At 43.5% G+C, this 20271-nt stretch overlaps 1 protein-coding gene and 1 long non-coding RNA gene across 8 annotated transcripts in view; one reads left to right on the top strand and one right to left on the bottom strand.

The window, feature by feature from the left end:
* Positions 1-20271, bottom strand: part of cdh22 (cadherin 22) — a 200453-nt gene that overhangs the window by 68466 nt on the left and 111716 nt on the right. For all 7 annotated transcript variants that reach the window (XM_089009500.1, XM_089009502.1, XM_089009505.1 and 4 more), the window contains one exon: positions 12826-13120. In XM_089009500.1, the coding sequence (XP_088865626.1) occupies positions 12826-13120 (295 nt within the window). The remainder of the gene's footprint in view (positions 1-12825; positions 13121-20271) is intronic.
* The window catches only part of LOC148890742 (uncharacterized), a 219077-nt gene that overhangs the window by 104758 nt on the left and 94048 nt on the right, over positions 1-20271 (top strand). The window lies entirely within an intron of this gene.

Below are 20271 nucleotides of genomic sequence, written 5' to 3'. Positions count from 1 at the left end.
GTAGGAAGATAGGTAGATACAAGGTAGCTAGCTAGCCTGCTAGCTAAACACAGACAGCTAGCGTAACATCAGAATCAGAATCAGAATCAGAATACCTTTATTCGTCCCGCAATGGGGAAATTTGCAGTCCACAGCAGCAATTGAAGAGGGATGGGGTTGGGGTGGGAGTGAAAGGATAGAAAACAAGATATTCTAAGCATAACAAAATAAAAATGTCAACTGTATACTACTACTGTAACATAGAGACAGACAAACATACAGTAGGTCTGTGTAAGCTCTACAGGTCGTAAGGTCGGTTCAAAAAATCGGTTACAAAGAGTCCTTTGGCAACACAAAATTCCCACTTATTTCAAACCGATAAACACTTTAAGGCAGAAATGAGTGCATCCAAAAGATAGGCTGCCAAATGAAAAACAACTTAATGTAGTTTATTCAATACATTGTAAGAATGAAAATTGTAAAGAGCAGTACATTGGGGAGACTAAACAAATTCTGAAAAAAAGACTTTATCAACATCGCAGGGATAATACTAGTGGGCCTCAATCGGCAGTACATATGCACCTAAAAGCTAGCAACCACTCATTTGACGACAATGAGGTTAAAATCCTAGCGAAAGAACTTAGATGGTTTGATGGCCACGGGAATTCTCACACGTCATAGCCGTGACGACGTACATTCCCCCTACGGCAAATGGCGGCGCTGCCTCCGATGCCCTCATATCTGTTGTAAACAAGCTGCAAACCCAGTCCCCCAACGCCTTGTTTATCATCTCAGGGGACTTCAATCACATTTCCCTGAAATTCTCCCTCCCAACATTCACACAGTATGTAACTTGTGCCACCAGAGACAATAACATATTGGACCTATTTTATTCAAACGCCAAGGATGCATACAAACCCTCCCCCCTCCCCCCTCTCGGAAGAGCAGACCACAATATGGTTTATCTCAAGCCTGTGTACAAACCCCTTGTCCAGAGGCAACCAGCTGTGACCCGCACGATCAAAAGATGGTCCACAGAAGCTGAAGAAGCTCTGCGGGACTGTTTTGATTCAACCAGGTGGGAGCTCTTTACTGAGATTCATGGGGAAGACATTGACTCACTCACCAACACCATCACAGACTACATTAACTTTTGTGAACAAAACACCCCCTCTTTGTGCTTGTACACAACGTTTTCAGACCAAAACTAGAGCAAAATGCATTGATGTGATGGAAGGACAGCTACAATGTGTCCTTTTCTTTCGGTCAGGGGCGTTCCTTCAGTGACGTAACGTACTGACTCGTCACCAACTCAAAAACAAGAATATTCAGCGCGAGTCTTAAAAGGTAAAATATAGCTATATGCGGTGGAATCTTTGTAAAATACGCTCAGTAGAAGTCATTTGAAGATATTTCACAAAAAATATGGACGCAACTTGTCCGGAGACGTCGGTTGTCCTTTAAATCGGGTGTGTTGGACCAGGTAGACATACAGTATAAAGCATCCAGTATGTCAGTCTTCAGGAATCAATGGATTGTAGGCGGATTTTAGACTGTCCCCTAATGTCTTGCAATGCCACGAATTCAGCCTTGCTCTTTGCATCACAACCATGTTAAACTTTCATTAAAAAAAAAAACAAAAACAAAAAAAAACATGTATTCTGTACTAAGGAATGCTCCGGTGCGCATTCATGTCCCTGCTGGATGTGTCGTAGAAATAGAGGTTAAAAGCTCAAACATTGCAATGCTAAAAATGTACTCAAAGCCCTAACTAAGTAGCCTTGAGGATATGTAGCAATATAGCTGTTTGGCAATACTTAAAGCCTTGGGTTTTTAAACTCTCACGAGTCCTTAGTCAAGCTGCATAAATATTTGAACATTTACTATTGATGGGGAACATCACATGGAGGGTAGTTAGGGGGTGGGGGACTGGCTTGTGTTCAAATATTAATGATGCTTTACCAAACATAAACATGAAGACGGAATTTAAATGTAAGCCACCTGCTACAAAACACTGTTGCAAAGCTGCTGTTGATACAGAGATGTAACTGTCTCTCTCTTTAGAGATATATAAAAAAACATCCTGTTAGAGGCGACAGAAAACACTTTACACCAACACGGCTGTCTCATTTCTCAGTATAAAGACTACATTTAGCCAGTCTCAATGCAAGAAATATGGAAAATACACCAATTGGTCTCTCTGCAAAAGAGCTGCTGGAAGACATGTGAAAGTGAACCACGGTGACAAAGCAACATGACTGGACCAAGAACAAATAGGACCACAAGACAAAATGTGATTTCTGACTATCCTTTTTCAATTCTGAGGCTGGAGTTGTACCAAGTCTTTACGAGACAGATTAAATATACCCTGTCACAGAGTGACAATCACCTGAAAAAAAAAAAAAAAAACAAAACAAAACAGAACAATTGTGGTAAAGCAAAGTTACAAATAAGGCATGGAAGATGGGGAGAATCCAAAAAGTCCAAATAGGAAATTCTGGGGCCAAGATTCAAACCCTGAACCTCAAACCTGTTAGGCAGGCTACAAAACATCAAAACTGTGCTCCGTAGGCTACATTTAAATTCAAATCTCAAAAATTTACACATGACCTTATTGACAGACCCGTTCTAGCCAGTTAAGGGAAATGAGAATCTGAGCTTGTCTATATGGGTCCTGCAATTATCTGGCACTATAAGTATGGCTAGATAGCTAGATAGCTACATAGCTACACAGCTAGATAGCTCAATAGCTCGATAGCTAGTTCCATAATAATGTAGGTAGTAGGTAGGTAGATAGGTAGGTGGGTACTGTCGGTAGGAAGATAGGTAGATACAAGGTAGCTAGCTAGCCTGCTAGCTAAACACAGACAGCTAGCGTAACATAGAGACAGACAAACATACAGTAGGTCTGTGTAAGCTCTACCGGTCGTAAGGTCGGTTCAAAAAATCGGTTACAAAGAGTCCTTTGGCAACACAAAATTCCCACTTATTTCAAACCGATAAACACTTTAAGGCAGAAATGAGTGCATCCAAAAGATAGGCTGCCAAATGAAAAACAAAGTAATGTAGTTTATTCAATACATCGTAAGAATGAAAATTGTAAAGAGCAGTAAATTGGGGAGACTAAACAAATTCTGAAAAAAAGACTTTATCAACATCGCAGGGATAATACTAGTGGGCCTCAATCGGCAGTACATATGCACCTAAAAGCTAGCAACCACTCATTTGACGACAATGAGGTTAAAATCCTAGCGAAAGAACTTAGATGGTTTGAAAGGGGTATAAAAGAAGCAATTATCATAAAACAACTAAATCCTTCATTAAACCGGTTTGATGGGGTGAGGTTCAATTTGGATCGTTTGTACAACAGCCTACTTAGGCAAAATAGGATTAGGAATACTGATGAGGTGATACCGGTGGAAGTGGGGCAATCAGGCCAGTCATTAGTCAGTGGAGCAATCAGTGGAGTGGCAGGGAGTAGTCCTCTGCTCCAACCTGAGAGCAGGGACCTATCATAGCAGATCCGGCACCACCATGTCTGGACATTAGGGATATATATTGGGCCTAAACTACCAGTAAGACTTTAGTTTGCTGACGAAGTTTCTTGGATAAGAAGCAAAACGTCCGACACCGTCAAAGAAGTACAGATGACGGCTGAAGAAACCTCTTCAAAACAGGCAGGGTTATTTATCTATCAGAAAAAAACACAACTTCTAAATCTCAAAATACCTTAAAATAAATTTTATTTCACTTAGCCCGCATCATCAAAACATTTGGTGAATGGCTAATCTAGCATGTTTCTGAGGACACAGTCACTGCTGCCCACCCCAATGGAGTGACTTGATCGACACCCCCGCCCAATACGTCTTTGTTTTTGTCTTTTTATTTTGTCCCATCAAAAAGACATGGCTGCTTCTCAGCAACATTCAATCAAATGTGAACTGCAAATTGGACATATGACTACAATTTCATTAGCTGCATATTTTTCAACAAAACATCACCCAGCTCATACTTCATCAACATTGTCATCACTACTATTTTATCTGCCCACTTGTTTTTAGGACTCAACCTAGCGTGAAAAGTAAACAAATGATGTACACAGGTGTGAATTTGGTTTGAAGGCAAGAGGAGGCTCTGTAGTCGATGAAGCCGGAAGCTGAAAACTTCTGCCAAAGCACATAGAGTTTAAAAAAAAATATGATCTGGTACCCACTGATTATTTCCTAAATAAAACTGCCTGCTATTTACCAAAATGATTTTCTCCACATTACTAGCTGCCCATCAGAAAAAAACCAACAACACAACTCTCACACAGGCTACTCCCAAAGCCTTTCACGACTGAATGCTTTTCAACCTGAAAAGCACATGTTGTACAATCTACCGCACCCAGGCCCCAGAAAAGGTTAATTTGGAAGAATTTGCTTTCAGTAAATTCTTAGAAGATTCCTTCTACCTGCTTGAATTCCATTGTTCTGAGTGTGACAACGTGACCCAGATTGACTTCAAGGCTCAAGACTCTTGCAAGAATTGGCCACAGCTACATGTTTGATCTGTTCTGCTTAATTAAACAGCACAAAATTCTATTTCACATTATGAGGGTATAAAAAAACAGATTGATATGCTGTGTGTTTTGCATGCTTCATTGCTGGTAAGAAAATTGCCTACTTTTTTGAGCACTCCAATAAAAAATAATTTTCGCAAAATGTAACAGTACAGTTTCTAGTAAATCATTAAGGATTCTGTTACTGACTCTACTGAATTATTGGTGTGTTGAGCAATAACATTATTTGAATTTGTTTGTTTGTTTGGATTTGAAGGAGATGTATAATCGACTTAAATAATTGCCGGATGCTTGACTGTAATCTTGCTGCGAATGGTGTTTCAATTATTTGTGAGGGAAAAATATTGCGACAGATAACGGGGGAAGAGAAAAAAACATCACCTCGGTTTGCAACAGAAGTGCATGCAGAAAAGAAAAAAAAGGTTTGCCTCATGCCGAGGAACCAGAAATGCATTTGAAGCATGATCAAGGACAACAAGGATATACTGTATCTGTTTTTTTGTGTGCTGTGTTTCTGTAGTAGAAAGCAGTCACCACAAGAGGCAGCAGTGACATAGATCACAATTAAATTATACTATCTTCCCCATCGGTGGCCTTATCAGGAATAAGATGCCTGATGCCTTTGAATGTGTGTATGATTCACTGTAACCTAGAATCTGCGAATATCTGTTGTTGGAGAAATCCATCCAGACCGCTTTATCCCCATAAGGGTCGTGGGGATGTGCTGGGGTCTATCCCAGATGTCTTTGGGCACTAGGCTAGGAACACCCTGAATTGGTCGCCAGTCAGTTGCAAAGCACACAGAGACGAACAACCATTCACATTCACACCGAGGGACAATTTAGAGTGTTCAATCAGCCTGCCATGCATGTTTTGGGAATGTGGCAGGAAACCGCAGGACACGGAGAAAGGAACATATCTCGTCCGTACGGTGGGGAGCGTCTGTATGTTTCCCACTCTGACGTGCTCCAATTGAATATGACTTTTTACTGCCGCGGGTTTACCATTTTCATTTTGTGTTCCAGCCTCACATTGATACGTCCAGTAAAAACTCATCACATCAGTGTCTCAGTACTTTGTCGGCAATCGGAACATCGGGGTAGTTCCCACTCGTATTTCCAGCTGTCATCATTTCCCTCCTTAGGACCGTGTCACAACATGGCCAGGCGGCTCATCGGGGAGCAATGAAATCGTAAACGCCTTCCTCGTTCCCATTTGATTGCTGGTGGCGGGTCATAACTGACAATGCACCAGTGGGGATGCGCTTGAGCTCACCCAACTGACTCAGGGTTTGCGTTCCTATAACATGCGCGGAGAATTTATTCCCATTCCCATCGTCCCAATAGGAATGCGTGAGATGCCAACTTGTAGAAATAAGTAAGTCAGTAAGTAAATAAGTAAGTAAATATATAGATAGACCGTTAAATAAATAAATAAATAAATAACGGAATAAATAAATAAATAAATAAATAAATAAATAAATAAATAAATAGAATACAAGACTAAATAAATACATAAATAGATAGATAGATAGATAGATAGATAGATAGATAGATAGATAGATAGATAGATAGATAGATAGATAGATAGATAGATAGATAGATAGATAGATAGATAGATAGATGGATAGATAGATAGATAGATAGATAGATAGATAGATAGATAGATAGATAGATAGATAGATAGATAGATAGATAGATTCATTGTTGCATTCCTTGGAAAAAAAGCACATCATTTTTTTGCACAGCAAAAATATGTCGCCCACTAGCAAGCTTTTCGAGTCTTTGCCATGGTAACCATTATCCAAAGTACTTTCAGCGATGTGTTAATTATAAGAGAACCTGCTTGTTAAGTAAAAATGTCCTTGTAATTGGTCTCGCTTTTTCGACATGTATTGCTCATTGTCATTGTGAGCAGCTGCTTCCTTGGATGCAGTTCTTTTTTTGCCAAGCGAACTGTAAACATATTTGTGAAGTTAATCCTTTAGGGATGTTAAGCTTTTTGGTTTTGGGGGGGGTCATTGTGAGCCATGTGCAAGCGATTATTGCTCTCGAGGGGCCTGTAAAAACACTGACCATGTCCCCAAGGAAGTAAGGAATAGTACAGTATGTCACAAATAATTTTTCTGTTTGTACTACAACGGTTCAAAGTTCAGGGCTGTGTTTGCACCCCATACCATTATTATTATTATTATTATTATTATTATTATTATTATTATTATTATTATTATTATTTCTGTGTAAGCTCTCAGTCGTACAGGAGTGGTCCATCGATGAGAAGGTTTCTTCAGCCGTCATCTGTACTTTTTTTGAAGGTTTCGGATGTTTCGCCTCCTATCCAAGAGGCTTCGTCAGCGAACTAAAGTCTTACTGGTCGTATCGGCCCTATTTATATATCCCTAATGTCCAGCCATGGCGGCGCCGGACACAGCTATGATAGGTCCCTACTCTCAGGTTGGAGAAAGCAGAGGACCACTCCCTGTGGCCGCACTGATTGCTCCTACATTCTTGACTAACGACTGGCCTGTATCACCTCATCAGCATTACGAAAGTTGCCTAACCTGTTTTGCTTAAGCAGGCCATTGTATGAACGATCCAAATTGAACCTCACCCCACCAGACCGGTTTAATGAAGTTGTTTTAAGAGAATCGCTTCTTTTACTCCCCTTTCAAACCATCTATGTTCTTTCGCTAAGATTTTAACCTCATTGTCGTCAAAAGAATGGTTGCTAGCTTTTAGATACAAATGTACTGCAAATGTACTGCCGATTGAGTATTAGTAGTATTCCTGCGATGTTGATGAAGTATTTTTTTGAGAATGTGTTGAGTCTCCCCAATGTAATGCTCTTTACAATTTTCATTCTTACAATGTATTGAATAAACTACATTACTTTGTATTTCATTTGGCAACCTATGTTTTGGATGCACTAATTTTTGCCTTAACATGTTTGCCTTAACGTGTTGAAATAAGTAGGAATTTTGTGTTGCCAAAGGACTCTTTGTAATTTTTCAGAAACTCCTGCAATGTAAGGTACTGCTACTCCTCTCCTTTTTGTATCTTGAGAATTTTCGGTTTCATTCCCTATTCTTTCCTTCTGACATTTGTTGACTGACCACTGAGGGTACCCGCAGTTAGTGAGTGCTCTCCTGATATGTTTTGACTCCTTTTCTCTACCTTCAATGCTTGTTGGTATTAGTTTAGCCCTATGCTGGAGGGTTCTGATAACTCCTAGTTTGTGTTGTAAAGGGTGGTTAGAATCAAAAACTAAGTATTGGTCAGTGTGCGTAGCCTACCTAAGACTTCTGTTTTGGTGGTGTATATATATATAAATCTTCTTTTCCTTTCGGCTTTTCCCCTCAGGGGTCGCCACAGCGAATCAATGTCCTCCATCTATCCCGGTTTTGTACATCCTCTTCTCTCACACCAGCTACCTTCATGTCCTCTTTGACCACATCATAAACCTTCTCTTCGGTCTTCCTCTTGATCTCCTGCCTGGCAGTTCAAGACTCAGCATCCTTCTCTCGCAATAGTCACTCCCTCTTCTCTGGACATGTCCAAACCATCTCAGTCTGTCCTCTCTGACTTTCTCTCCAAAGCCTCTAATATGAGTTGTCCCTCTAATGTACTCATTCCTGATCCTATCCAACCTGGTCACACCCAAAGAAAACCTCAACATCTTCAGCTCTGCTACCTCCAGCTCTGCTTCCTGTCTTTTCTTCAGTGGCACTGTCTCCAGTCCAAACATGGCTGGCCTCACCACGGTTTTATACACTTTTCCTTTCATCGTAGCTGAAACCCTTCTATCACACATCACACCTGACATTTTTCTCCAGCCGCTCCAGCCTGCCTGGACACGCTTCTTCACCTCTTTTCCACACTCTCCATTGCTCAGGACAGTTGACCCCAAGTACTGAAAATCCTCCACCTTCTTTATCTCTTCTCCCTGTAGCAGCACTCTTGCACTTGGATCCCTCTCATTCACACACATGTATTCCGTCTTGCTGCGACTGATCTTCATTCCTCTCCTTTCCAGGGCATATCTCCACATCTCTAGTTTCTCCGCCACCTGTTCCCTGTTCTCGCTACAGATCACAATGTCATCTGCAAACATCATGGTCCAAGGAGATTCTTGTCTAACATCGTCTGTCAGCCTGTCCATCACCATAGCAAACAAGAAGGGGCTCAGAGATGACCCCTGGTGGAGTCCCACCTCCATACCGACAGCACACCTCACAACTGTCTTACAGTCATGATACATGTCTTGTACCGCTCTGACATACTTTTCCGTCACTCCAGACTTCCTCATGCAATGCCACAGCTCTTCTCTGGGCACCCTGTCATACGCTTTCTCCAGATCTACAAAGACACAATGCAAATCCTTCTGACCTTCTCTGTACTTCTCTATCAGCATTCTTAAAGCAAACACTGCATCTGTCGTACTCTTTTTTGGCATGAAGCCATACCGCTGCTCACAAATGTTCACTTCTGCTCTTAGTCTAGCTTCAACTACTCTTTCCCAGAGTTTCATTGTATGGCTCATCAACTTTATCCTCTGTAATTAGTACAACTCTGCACATCTCCTTTGTTCTTAAAAATGGGCACGAGTACACTTCGTCTCCATTCTTCAGGCATCTGTTCACCATCTAAGATCTTGTTGAATAACCCAGTCAGGAACACCACCGCCACCTCTCCAAGACACTTCCATACCTCGATTGGTAAATCATCAGGCCCAAGTGCCTTTGCCCCCTTCATCCTCTTCAACGATCTCCTCACTTCATCCTTGCTAATGCTTGCTACGTCTTGGTCCACAACAGTCACGTCTTCTACTCTTTGTTCCTTCTCATTTTCCCCATTCATCAATTATTCAAAGTATTCTTTCCATCTTGCCATCACACTACTGGCACCTGTTAATACATTGCCATCTCTATCCTTAATTACCCAAACCTGCTACAGGTCCTTACCATCTTTGTCGCTCTGTGTCGCCAGCCTGTAAAGATCAGTCTCACCTTCCTTGCTGTCCAGCCAAGCATACAAGTCATCATAGCCCTCTTGTTTGGCCTTTGCCACCTTTACTTTAACCGTGCGCTGCATCTCCTTGTACTGCTGTCTACTCTCGTCCATCCTCTCACTGTCCCACTTCTTCTTTGCTAACCTCTTTCTCTGTATACACTCCTGCACCTCCCCATTCCACCACCAAGTCTCCTTATCTACCTTTCTTCCACTTCCATGGGTGGTGTCTGTCCCCATTTCAGCTTGGGTCCTCTACCAGAGGCCAGGAAGCTTGAGGGTTCTGCGCAGTGTCCGTGCTGTTCCCAGCACTGCGCTTTTCTGGACCGAGATATCCGGGATGAGGTGTGATAGAAGTGTTTCAGCTAGAGATGTGGATATGTATATATATATATATATATATATATATATATATACCGTATTTTCACGACCATCAGGCGCATATAAACGTCTCAGATTTTTTTCAAAATGTGCAGTGCGCCCTGTAGTGCAGTGCGCCCTATAGTGCAGTGCGCCGAATGTGCAGACGTATTAGAGACCACTATGAGGACGTGGTAGAGAACATGAGGGGGGTGCGTGGGTGTGGGTTGTGTATAAAAGAACAGGTACGTATGTGCTTCATGCAGAACATTGCTGTTCGAACAACCCTGAAAATGGCAAAGAGACATGGTTATGAAGCTCAGTTTAAACTTAAGGCTATCAGCTACGCCGAGGAGCATGGGAATTGAGCCGCCGCGAAAGAATATAAAGTTAATGAGTCAATGGTTCGCAAGTGGAGGAAGCTGGAGAACGAACTCCGACAGGTGAAGAAGACTCAGCTGAGTTTTCGCGGACATAATGCAAGGTGGCCGGAGTTGGAAGAAAGACTCGAGCAATGGATCGTCGAGCAAAGAGTGAGCGGAAGGAGCCTTTCGACTGTCACCATCCGAACAGAGAGAAACTGCCGCCGATGGTGATTTTTAAAAGAAAGACTTTGCCTAAAGAGACATTTCCAGCAGGCGTCATTATTAAGGCAAACGAAAAGGGCTGGATGGACGAGGATATGATGAAGGAGTGGCTGAGGCAGGTGTATGTAAGGAGACCGGGAGGTTTTTTCCACACATCACCGTCACTTCTGATTTGTGACTCTATGCGAGCGCATCTCACAGACAATGTGAAGCAGAAAATGAAGCGGATGAACGCTACGCTTGCTGTGATTCCGGGTGGGTTGACCAAGGAACTCCAACCGCTGGACATCGGTGTGAACCGGCCGTTCAAAGTGAGGCTGCGAGCGGTGTGGGAGCGATGGATGACCGAAGGAGACCACAGCTTCACAAAGAGCGGTAGGCAGCGCCGGGCGAGTTACGCCACAGTTTGCAAATGGATTGTGGATGCTTGGGATAATGTGTCTGCTGGCACGGTGGTTCGAGCTTTCGGAAAAGGTGGCATTATTTCCGAGGAGCCGCATGGCACAGAAAGTAACTGACAGTGAGGAAAGCGAACCTGCCATGTTGGATTTAGCGCAACTGTTCAATTCTATTACCGGTAATGTGCTTGTTTTTACCATGCCGACGCCTATTGAGCGATGATTACAAAATGTTCTTACTTTGTCATTAATAAATAAAGCACTACCGAACTCAGTTTTGCTCCCGATCTGTTTTTTTAAATACGCCTGTATGTTGTGGTAAGGCGGACGCCCGTATGGCAGTAGAGGATATGTACCGGTATATAAAACTTGCGTCCTTTCATCCGGTGCGCCAAATGTGTGTGTTAAATACAGAAATGGCACACATAAATGAGACTGCGCCTTTTCACACGGTGCGCTCTTTGGTCGTGAAAATACGGTATACATACATACATACATACACACACACACATATATATATATACCAATCGGTGTTCGAACGCCGGTGCGACGCGTAAGTGCGTACGCAAGGGTGGGGTGCGGCGCGGCGTACGGGTGTATGCTTTCTCCGTGACCAACTGTTGTCGCTTGCGGACGTGCTGCATTTTGTTATAGCGTTTAATATAGGTGTACGAAGAGTTTTAGCCCCTAATCATGCCTCCAAAGAAAGTAAGTGCTGCTAAAAGTGACAAAAGAAAAGTAGTGCGTACAACTATTGCATTTAAGAAAGACATAATTGCAAAATATGAAGGAGGTGTGCGAGTGTCTGATCTGGCTAGGGAATACAGCATGGCAAAATCTACGATCAGTACGATACTAAAGAATAAGGAGGCTGTGAAATCTAGTGATATGGCTGTGGGAGTGAGAGCAAGTGTCATTGGATAGATATTTTAAGAGACAAGAACATCCTGTAGCCGAGTCATCCGTAGCTGTCACGTTCCGAGCGAGAGTGACCGCTGTCAACTCGCATGTGACAGGAGCAAAGATATTTGAATGTGTGAACACCCCTCAGACAGAAGAGCTCCCTGAAGTTTTTATGGAAGGGGAGTCCTTTCAAAAAATACATTTCCTTCCTCCGTCCACCTGCGCCTTCTGCTGACCACCGCAAAAGTAAAAAATCATATTCACAATTCTTTTCTTTCCGAATGTACAATTAGCCTGGGTTACATTTATGTTTATGTTATTTGTATCTTTGCCATTTTGCTTAACATTTTCTGCGATATACATTGCTTTTTATGTGTTGGTCAGCATTTTAATGTGCAATTTCATGCATAAAATAATGTATAAAATATTGTACTAAAAAGGTAAACATTCAGGGTGTTGGAACGGATTAAAATGATTTACATTATTTGTAATGGGAAAAATTGTTTTGGTGTTCGAACAAATCGCTTTTCGAACAGGGTTCTGGAACGGATTACGGTTGAGAGGTTGAGAACCGAGGTATCACTGTACATAAAAACATAAATAAATCCTCGCCTCACCCCTCATGGGTGGTGTCTGTCCCCCATTTTTTAGCTTGGGTCCTCTACCAGAGGCCACGAAGCCTGAGGGTTCTGCGCAGTATCCGTGCTGTTCCCAGCACTGCACTTTTCTGGACCGAGATATCCGATGTTGTTCCCGGGATCTGTTGCAACTACTCGTCGAGTTTGGGGGTCACTGCCCCGAGTGGTCCGACCACCACAGGCACAACTGTCACTTTCCACACACACACATATATATATATTTTTTTTTTTTTTTTTTTTTTTCTTTTTTTTTTTTTTTGGGGGGGGGGGGCAGACAGTAGCGGCAGCCCAACGCCGGTTTGAGTGCCCAACACTCAAACCGGAAGTTTTTTCACTTGAGGTTTGAGTTCAACATGAGACCCCGCTTTGGATCGTATCTCGCCGAGTTCTTACCGATAGGAGACAGTTCGGCCACGCTGCCGATGTATGGCCCCTCCAAGAATTTGGGCTCGCTGTCGTTGATGTCTTGGACCTTGATGACAAACTCTGATTCAGGTTCCAGCGGGTCGTTACTGAGCCTGTCACGTGCCTGCGCCCGAAGCGTGTAGAAGGCCTTTTCCTCGCGGTCCAGCCTCTCCGTGGCGTGGATATCGCCCGTCAGCTCATCGATGATGAAGATAGTACCCGCCCCTTCTCCGGAGATGGTGTACTTGATGTTCCCCTCGCCTTCGTCCGAGTCGGTGTGAATCTGGAAGACAATGAAGGAATACGAGCGGTTTGTAACGTATTGAGAAATGTTAAAATAGCCTCAGCATGTGTATATTCTCAGTTCACTATTTTTTCCCCCCACAGAGAAGCTTTAGCTGTTGTCCAAAAGCCTAATTACGTTTTGTACTCTTTCTCGTGTGCTACAATGGTCCACCAAATCCCCGACTAATTTCATCTGAACTACCACAAACGAAAGAGAGGGAACAGTAACGTACAAAGTGCCAAATCTGGATAAAAAAAAAAAAAAAAAAAAAAAAAAACTTCATCCAAGGTGTACTGTTGCAAAACCTTGAACCGTATAAAGATCAAACCCCATCTCTGTTTCTATAAAGGCTCACAGTGAGAACAAGTTACTACTGTCCAAATCTTGTCATTTCGGCCCCCGTATAGCAAAAAGCCTAATGTCATCCACCCGCTCGCTACACCTATCATCGTTTAGGTTGTGACAAAAGACTGCGCTCCTGGTGGTAATTTGCACCTTTTCTGCAAAGGACGGCTCTCCCAAATGAGATGTTCAAAGTCATTCTGGCAATTGTTAAAGGTAGACGTAATGAAAGAGCGCTGATAAATCAGACCAATAGTGACAAATGTGATTGGCTGTTCAGACACTCTCCAGGCAGCAAAAGCTGTGAGGTCCCAAATTTAACTTAACAAGAACTTCATACATTTGCGATGCAATTTTGTTACGTAAACCTCTAACCTCTAAAGATATATATACCATATTTTCACGACCAAACGGCGCACCGTGCGAAAAGGCGCAGTCTCATTTATGTGTGCCATTTCTGTATTTAACCCACACATTGGGCGCACCGGATGAAAGGACGCAAATTTTATATACCGGTACATATCCTATACTGCTATACGTACGTCCGCCTCACAACAACACACAGGCATACAAATATGCGTATTTAAAAAAACAGATCGGGAGCAAAACTGAGTTTGGTAGTGCTTTATTTATTAATTACAAAGGAATAACATTTTGTAATCATCACTCAATATGCGTCGGCATGGTAAAAGGAGCACATTACCGGTACCGACTTTTCCGAAAGCTCAAACCACCATGCTAGCAGACACGTTAGCCCAAGCATCCACAATCCATTGGCAAACTGTGGCGTAACATCCAGCCCTTTTTGTTTGCCTTAAGAATGACGCCTGCTGGAAATGTCTCTTTAGGCAAAGTCTGTCTTTTAAAAAAATCACAATCGCCGGGAGTTTCTCTCCGTTAGCATGGCAGCCTTTTCGCCAGCTTTTCAGAATAATTTGCCGGCCGTCGCTACAGTAGTCCCGGTCCGCATGGAAAAATCTCAGTTTCATAAAACTCCAGCACCACGACGGACCTCCTTGGAAATGTTCAAGTTCATGTTTTTCATTTCCTCCGCTAGCGTTCCTGCTCTGAGCGGGACGGTGACAGTCGAAACGCCCCTTCCGCTCGCTCTTAGCTTGCTGATCGATTGCTTGAAGCTTTCCTCCAACTCCGGCCACCTTGCCTTTTGTCCGCGTATTATGTCACGGCGGCTCCATTCCCATGTTCCTCGGCGTAGTTGATAGCCTTCAGTTTAAATAAACTGAGCTTCATAACCATGTCTCTTTGCCATTTTCAGGGTTGTTCTACATAAAGCACATACCTGTTCGTTCATACACAAACCACGCCCGCACACCCCCACTTGTTTTCTCTACACGTCCTCCTCATGGTGGTCTCTAACACGTCCGCACTACAGGGCGCACCGCACATTTTGATAAAAATCTGAGACGTTTATATGCGCCTTATGGTCGTGAAAATACGGTAAAAAAAAAAAAAAGTCATCGCCTCACCCCTCATGGGTGGTGTCTGTCCCCCATTTTTTAGCTCGGGTCCTCTACCAGAGGCCAGGAAGCTTGAGGGTTCTGCGCAGTATCCGTGATGTTCCCTGCAATGCGCTTTTCTGGACCGAGATATCCGATGTTGTTCCCGGGATCTGTTGCAACCACTCGTCGAGTTTGGGGGTCACTGCCCCGAGTGCTCTGACCACCACAGGCACGACTGTCACCTTTACCTTCCAGGCTCTCTCCAGCTCCTCTCTGAGCCCTTGGTATTTCTCGAGTTTCTCATGTTCCTTCTTTCTGATGTTTCCATCACTCGGGACCGTTACATACACGACAAATCCAAAGACGGTGGACTGTTCTTCTACATCAACGAAGAATGGTGCACCGATGTCACGATGCTCGACGCACACTGCAGCCCTGTCTCTCAACTGCAAGCCATTCTACTCGCCACGTGAGTTCGCTTCCTTTATTCTCGTCGCCGTGTACATCGCGCCACAAGCTAATGCTAACGCGTGTATACAAACGCTAGCGGACCATGTAAACTAACTCGAACTAAAATATCCAGAATCACCCCTGATCATTTTGGGCGATTTTAATCAAACACGTTTAAACCGTGAACTTCCCAAATATAAGCAGCATATTGACTGTTTCGCCAGAGGAGAAAACATTCTAGAATCTAGATCATTGTTACACAGCACTCAAAGGCGCATACCGGTCTGTTGCGCATGCAGCATTGGGTCTTTCTGACCACTATTTAATACACTTAATTCCCACATACAAACAGAAACTGAAATGTGTAAAACCGGTTGTCAAGACAGTTAAAAAATGGACAGGTGAAGCAAAGTTATCGCTACAAGAATGCTTAGACTGCACTGATTGGAGCGTCTATGAAACTTCAACGGGCACATTGGATGAATACACAGACACTGTAACATCATACATCAGTTTCTGTGAGGACATGTGTGTACCAACAAAGTCCTTCCGCTCATTCAACAACAACAAGCCATGGTTCACTCCCAAACTCAGGCAGCTTAGGAAAGAGAAAGAATCCGCATTTAAAAGCGGCGATCGAGCAGTTTACAAACTCGCCCGAAACAGGCTGACGAAGGAAATTAACATCGCAAAGAAAAGTTATGCCGAGAGGCTTAACAAACAGTTATCCGCTAACGACTCTGCATCGGTGTGGAATGGCCTGAAAGCAATAACAAATTATCGTTTACCATCCCCCCAAGCAGTGTACAACAATGGTATGGCTGATGAGTTAAATACATACTTTTGCCGATTTGAAAAGGACACCCCCATTTCCCTGGTCTGCCCACCATTACCAGAAACTACCGTATCTCGACCCTCTGCCCTACAGATCCACGAACTGGACGTTAGACGGCTCTTCAAGCAGCAGAAGATCAAGAAAGCTGCAGGACAGAGTGTCCCCCTCCTGCCTGAAAGTCTGCGCTGACCAGATGGCTCCGGTCTTCACACAAATCTTCAACAGATCCCTGGAGCAGTGTGAAGTCCCATCCTGCTTCAAACAGTCTACTATCGTCCCAGTTCCAAAGAAACCAGCACCCTCGGGATTGAATGACTATAGACCTGTTGCTCTGACGTCTGCGGTCATGAAGTCCTTTGAACGCCTCGTGCTGAACCACCTAAAGAACATCACCGGACCTCTGCTAGATCCTCTTCAGTTTGCCTACCGGGCAAACAGGTCTGTGGAGGATGCAGTCAACATCGGACTGCACCACATCCTCGACCACCTTGACAACACAGGAACCTACGCAAGGATCCTGTTTGTGGACTACAGCTATGCGTTCAATACTTCAGGAAACATCCATCACCACAGCTACCCCTCACACTATCCAACTGCCTTGTGTCAACCGTTGAGACCTTCAAGTTCCTGGGAATCACAGTCTCCCAGGACATGAAGTGGGAGGTCAACACCAACTCTATCCTGAAAAAGGCCCAACAGAGAATGTACTTCCTGAGGCTGCTAATGAAGCATGGCCTGCCACAGGAGGTGCTACAACATTTCTACACGGCTGTCATCGAATCCATCCTGTGTTATTCCATCACCGTTTGGTTTGGGGCCGCCACAAAAATGGACAAAATCCGACTTCAACGGACAGTTAGGGCGGCGGAAAAAAATCATTGGCACTGCCCTACCCACTCTCGAGGACTTGCACACTGCAAGAATCCAAACTCGGGCGCGTAAAATCCTACTGGACCCTCCGCACCCTGCCCACTACCTTTTCCAGCTACTCCCCTCAGGCAGGCGCTACCGATCCATGCGCACCAAATTCAGCAGACATTTAAACAGCTTCTTCCCCCAAGCCATTATTTCTTTGAACTCTTTCAACAGTAGCCAAAATGGAACTGTATGGTTCCACTTAGCAGTTTTTTTGACGACGATACTAGTGCAGCGTGTTCTACCGGAAACGAATTCCTTGTGTGTTCTACATACTTGGCAATAAAGATGATTCTGATTCTGATTCTGATGTTCCTTCTTTCTGATGTTTTCATCTCTCGGGACCGCTACATCCAGGACAACGGCTTTCCTTTGCCCTTTATCTATGACCACAATATCTGGTTGGTTGGCCATTACCATCTTGTCAGTCTGTATCTGGAAGTCCCACAGGATCTTTGCTCGGTCGTTCTCTACTACCTTGGGAGGTGTTTCCCATTTTAACCTTGGGGTTTCCAGTCCATACTCCGCACAGATGTTTCGGTAGACTATGCCAGCCACCTGGTTATGGCGCTCCATGGAGGCTTTCCCTGCCAGCATCTTACACCCTGCAGTTGTGTGTTGGATTGTCTCAGGTGCCTCTTTGCACAACCTACACCTTGGGTCTTGTCTGGTGTGGTATATTCATGCCTCTATGGCTCTGGTGTTCAGGGCCTGCTCTTGAGCAGCCAGGATGAGTGCCTCTGTGCTGTCCTTTAGACCAGCCCTCTCTAGCCACTGATAGGACTTCTTGAAATAAGCCACTTCAGTTATGGTTCAGTGGTACATCCCGTGTCGGGGCTTTTCCTCCCATGATTGTCCCTCTTCCAGCACCTCATCCTCTGTTCGCCATTATCTGAGACATTCTCTGAGTACATAATCCGTATGAGCCTTCTCTTTGATGTATTTATTGAGCTTGGATGTTTCATCCTGGACAGTGGCTCTCACACTCACTACTCCCCGCCCTCTTTCCTTACGGCTTGTGTACAGTCTCAGGGTGCTGGACTTGGGATGGAAACCTCCATGCATGGTGAGGAGTTTGCGGGTCTTAACATCCATCCATGAAACCAAAAATTATGAAGATACAAAAAGGAGAGGAGTTGTAGTACCTTACATTGCAGGAGTTTATGAAAAACCACAAAGAGTCCTTTGGCAACACAAAATTCCTATTATTTCAAACCGATAAACACTTTAAGGCAAAAATTAGTGCATCCAAAAGATAGGCTGCCAAATGAAAAACAAAGTAATGTAGTTTATTCAATACATTGTAAGAATGAAAATTGTAAAAAGCAGTACATAGGGGAGACTAAACAAATTCTCCAAAAAGACTTTATCAACATCGCAGGGATAATACTAGTGGGTCTCAATCGGCAGTATATACGGACCTAAAAGATAGCAACCACTCATGTGACGACAATGAGGTTAAAATCTTAGCGAAAGAACATAGATGGTTTGAAAGGGGAGTAAAATAAGCAATTTTCATGAAACAACTAAATCCTTCATTAAACCGATATGGTGGGGTGAGGTTCAATTTGGATCGTTCATACAATAGCTTGCTTAGGCAACATAGGATTAGTCATACTGATGAGGTGATACCGGTGGAAGTGGGGCAATCAGGCCGTTAGTCAGAACAATAGGAACAATCAGTGGAGCTGCAGGGAGTAGTCCTCTGCTGCCCCCAACCTGAGGGCAGGGACCTATAACACCGGAGTCCGGCACCGCCATGTCTGGACAGTGTGCATACATATATAGGGCCTCAACTACCAGTAAGACTTTAGTTTGCTGACGAAGTTTCTTGGACAAGAAGTGAAACGTCCGACACCTTCAAAGAAGTACAGATGACGGCTGAAGAAACCTTTTTAGCAAGCTGATATTTTTAGTCAAATGCAAAACACCAATAAAAATGACTTAATGTGTCCCAAAACTGTCACATAATGAGCTCGGATCTGGGCAGATTCAGAAAGTCCCGCCAAAACAATGGCTTCAGAGAGTTCAGATTCGGAGAAGATGTTTTCTTGTTACTCATCCAGTTATGAATATGATTCAAAAAGTTCTGAAGAGGAAAGCATAAATGTTTCCTATCGGTTAAAGAAGTCCTTCTGTATCAATTCCAGCCGTCTGGACTCCAATATAGCGCCCTGAAAATGCACAAAAGGGCGCATAAGCTCCGTTGAAAATGGGCTGACTTATCCACTGGGAAATTGTGCAAACTTACACCTTTACGCGTGTTACCGCAATTGGCTGCGACACACAATGATTTACCATCGCGTTATTTACATAGTTTTCCTTCTAATTTTGCCATCAACACGGATCAACACGATGTTTTCAGACCAAACAAAGTACCCAAAACGCTTTCTCTGTCACTTAGGGGATCGTCAGCAACTCAAAAACAAGACTTCCTGAATATTCAGCGCAAGTCTTAAAACGTAAAATATAGATATATGTGGTGGAATCTTTGTAAAATGCGTACAGTAGAGTCAGTATCAGAAAACCTTTATTCGTGCCACAATGGGTAAATTTGCAGTCCACAGCAGCAATTTGAAAGGGGGATGGAGTGGGGAGGGGGGTGAAAGGGTAGAAAGAAGATATAGTAAAATAAAAATGTCAACTGTATACTGTAAATGTCAAAAATCGTTTCATAAAAAACAGTACATAGTGCAAGTATCAAGAAAGTCATATATGTATATGTACAGTGGTACCTCGGTTCTCGAACGCCTCACAGTTCGAACAAATCCGAGTTCGAACAAAATATTCAAGATATTCTTGCTTCGGCGTTCGAACATCGGTGTTCGAACGCCAATACGACGCGTGAGTGCGTACGCGAAGGTGGGGTGCTCAGCGGCGTACGGGTGTATCGCTCTCTCCGTGACCTTTCGTCGCTTGCGGACGTGCTGCGTTTTGCTCTCGCGTTTAATATAGGTGTACGAAGAGTTTTAGCCCCTAATCATGCCTCCAAAGAAAGTAAGTGCTGCTAAAAGTGACAAAAGAAAAGTAGTGCGTACAACTATTGCATTTAAGAAAGAAATAATCGCAAAAAATGAAGGAGGTGTACGAGTGTCTGATCTGGCTGGGGAATACAGCATGGCGAAATCTACGATCAGTATGATATT

The sequence above is a fragment of the Hippocampus bargibanti genome, linkage group LG12 (assembly GCF_051943395.1).
Source record: "Hippocampus bargibanti isolate YZ-2025 linkage group LG12, ASM5194339v1, whole genome shotgun sequence".
In the NCBI taxonomy this organism is placed as follows: Eukaryota; Metazoa; Chordata; class Actinopteri; order Syngnathiformes; family Syngnathidae; genus Hippocampus; species Hippocampus bargibanti.
The sequence above is the reverse complement of the archived record's forward strand: the minus strand, read 5'-3'. Positions and strand labels throughout refer to the sequence as shown.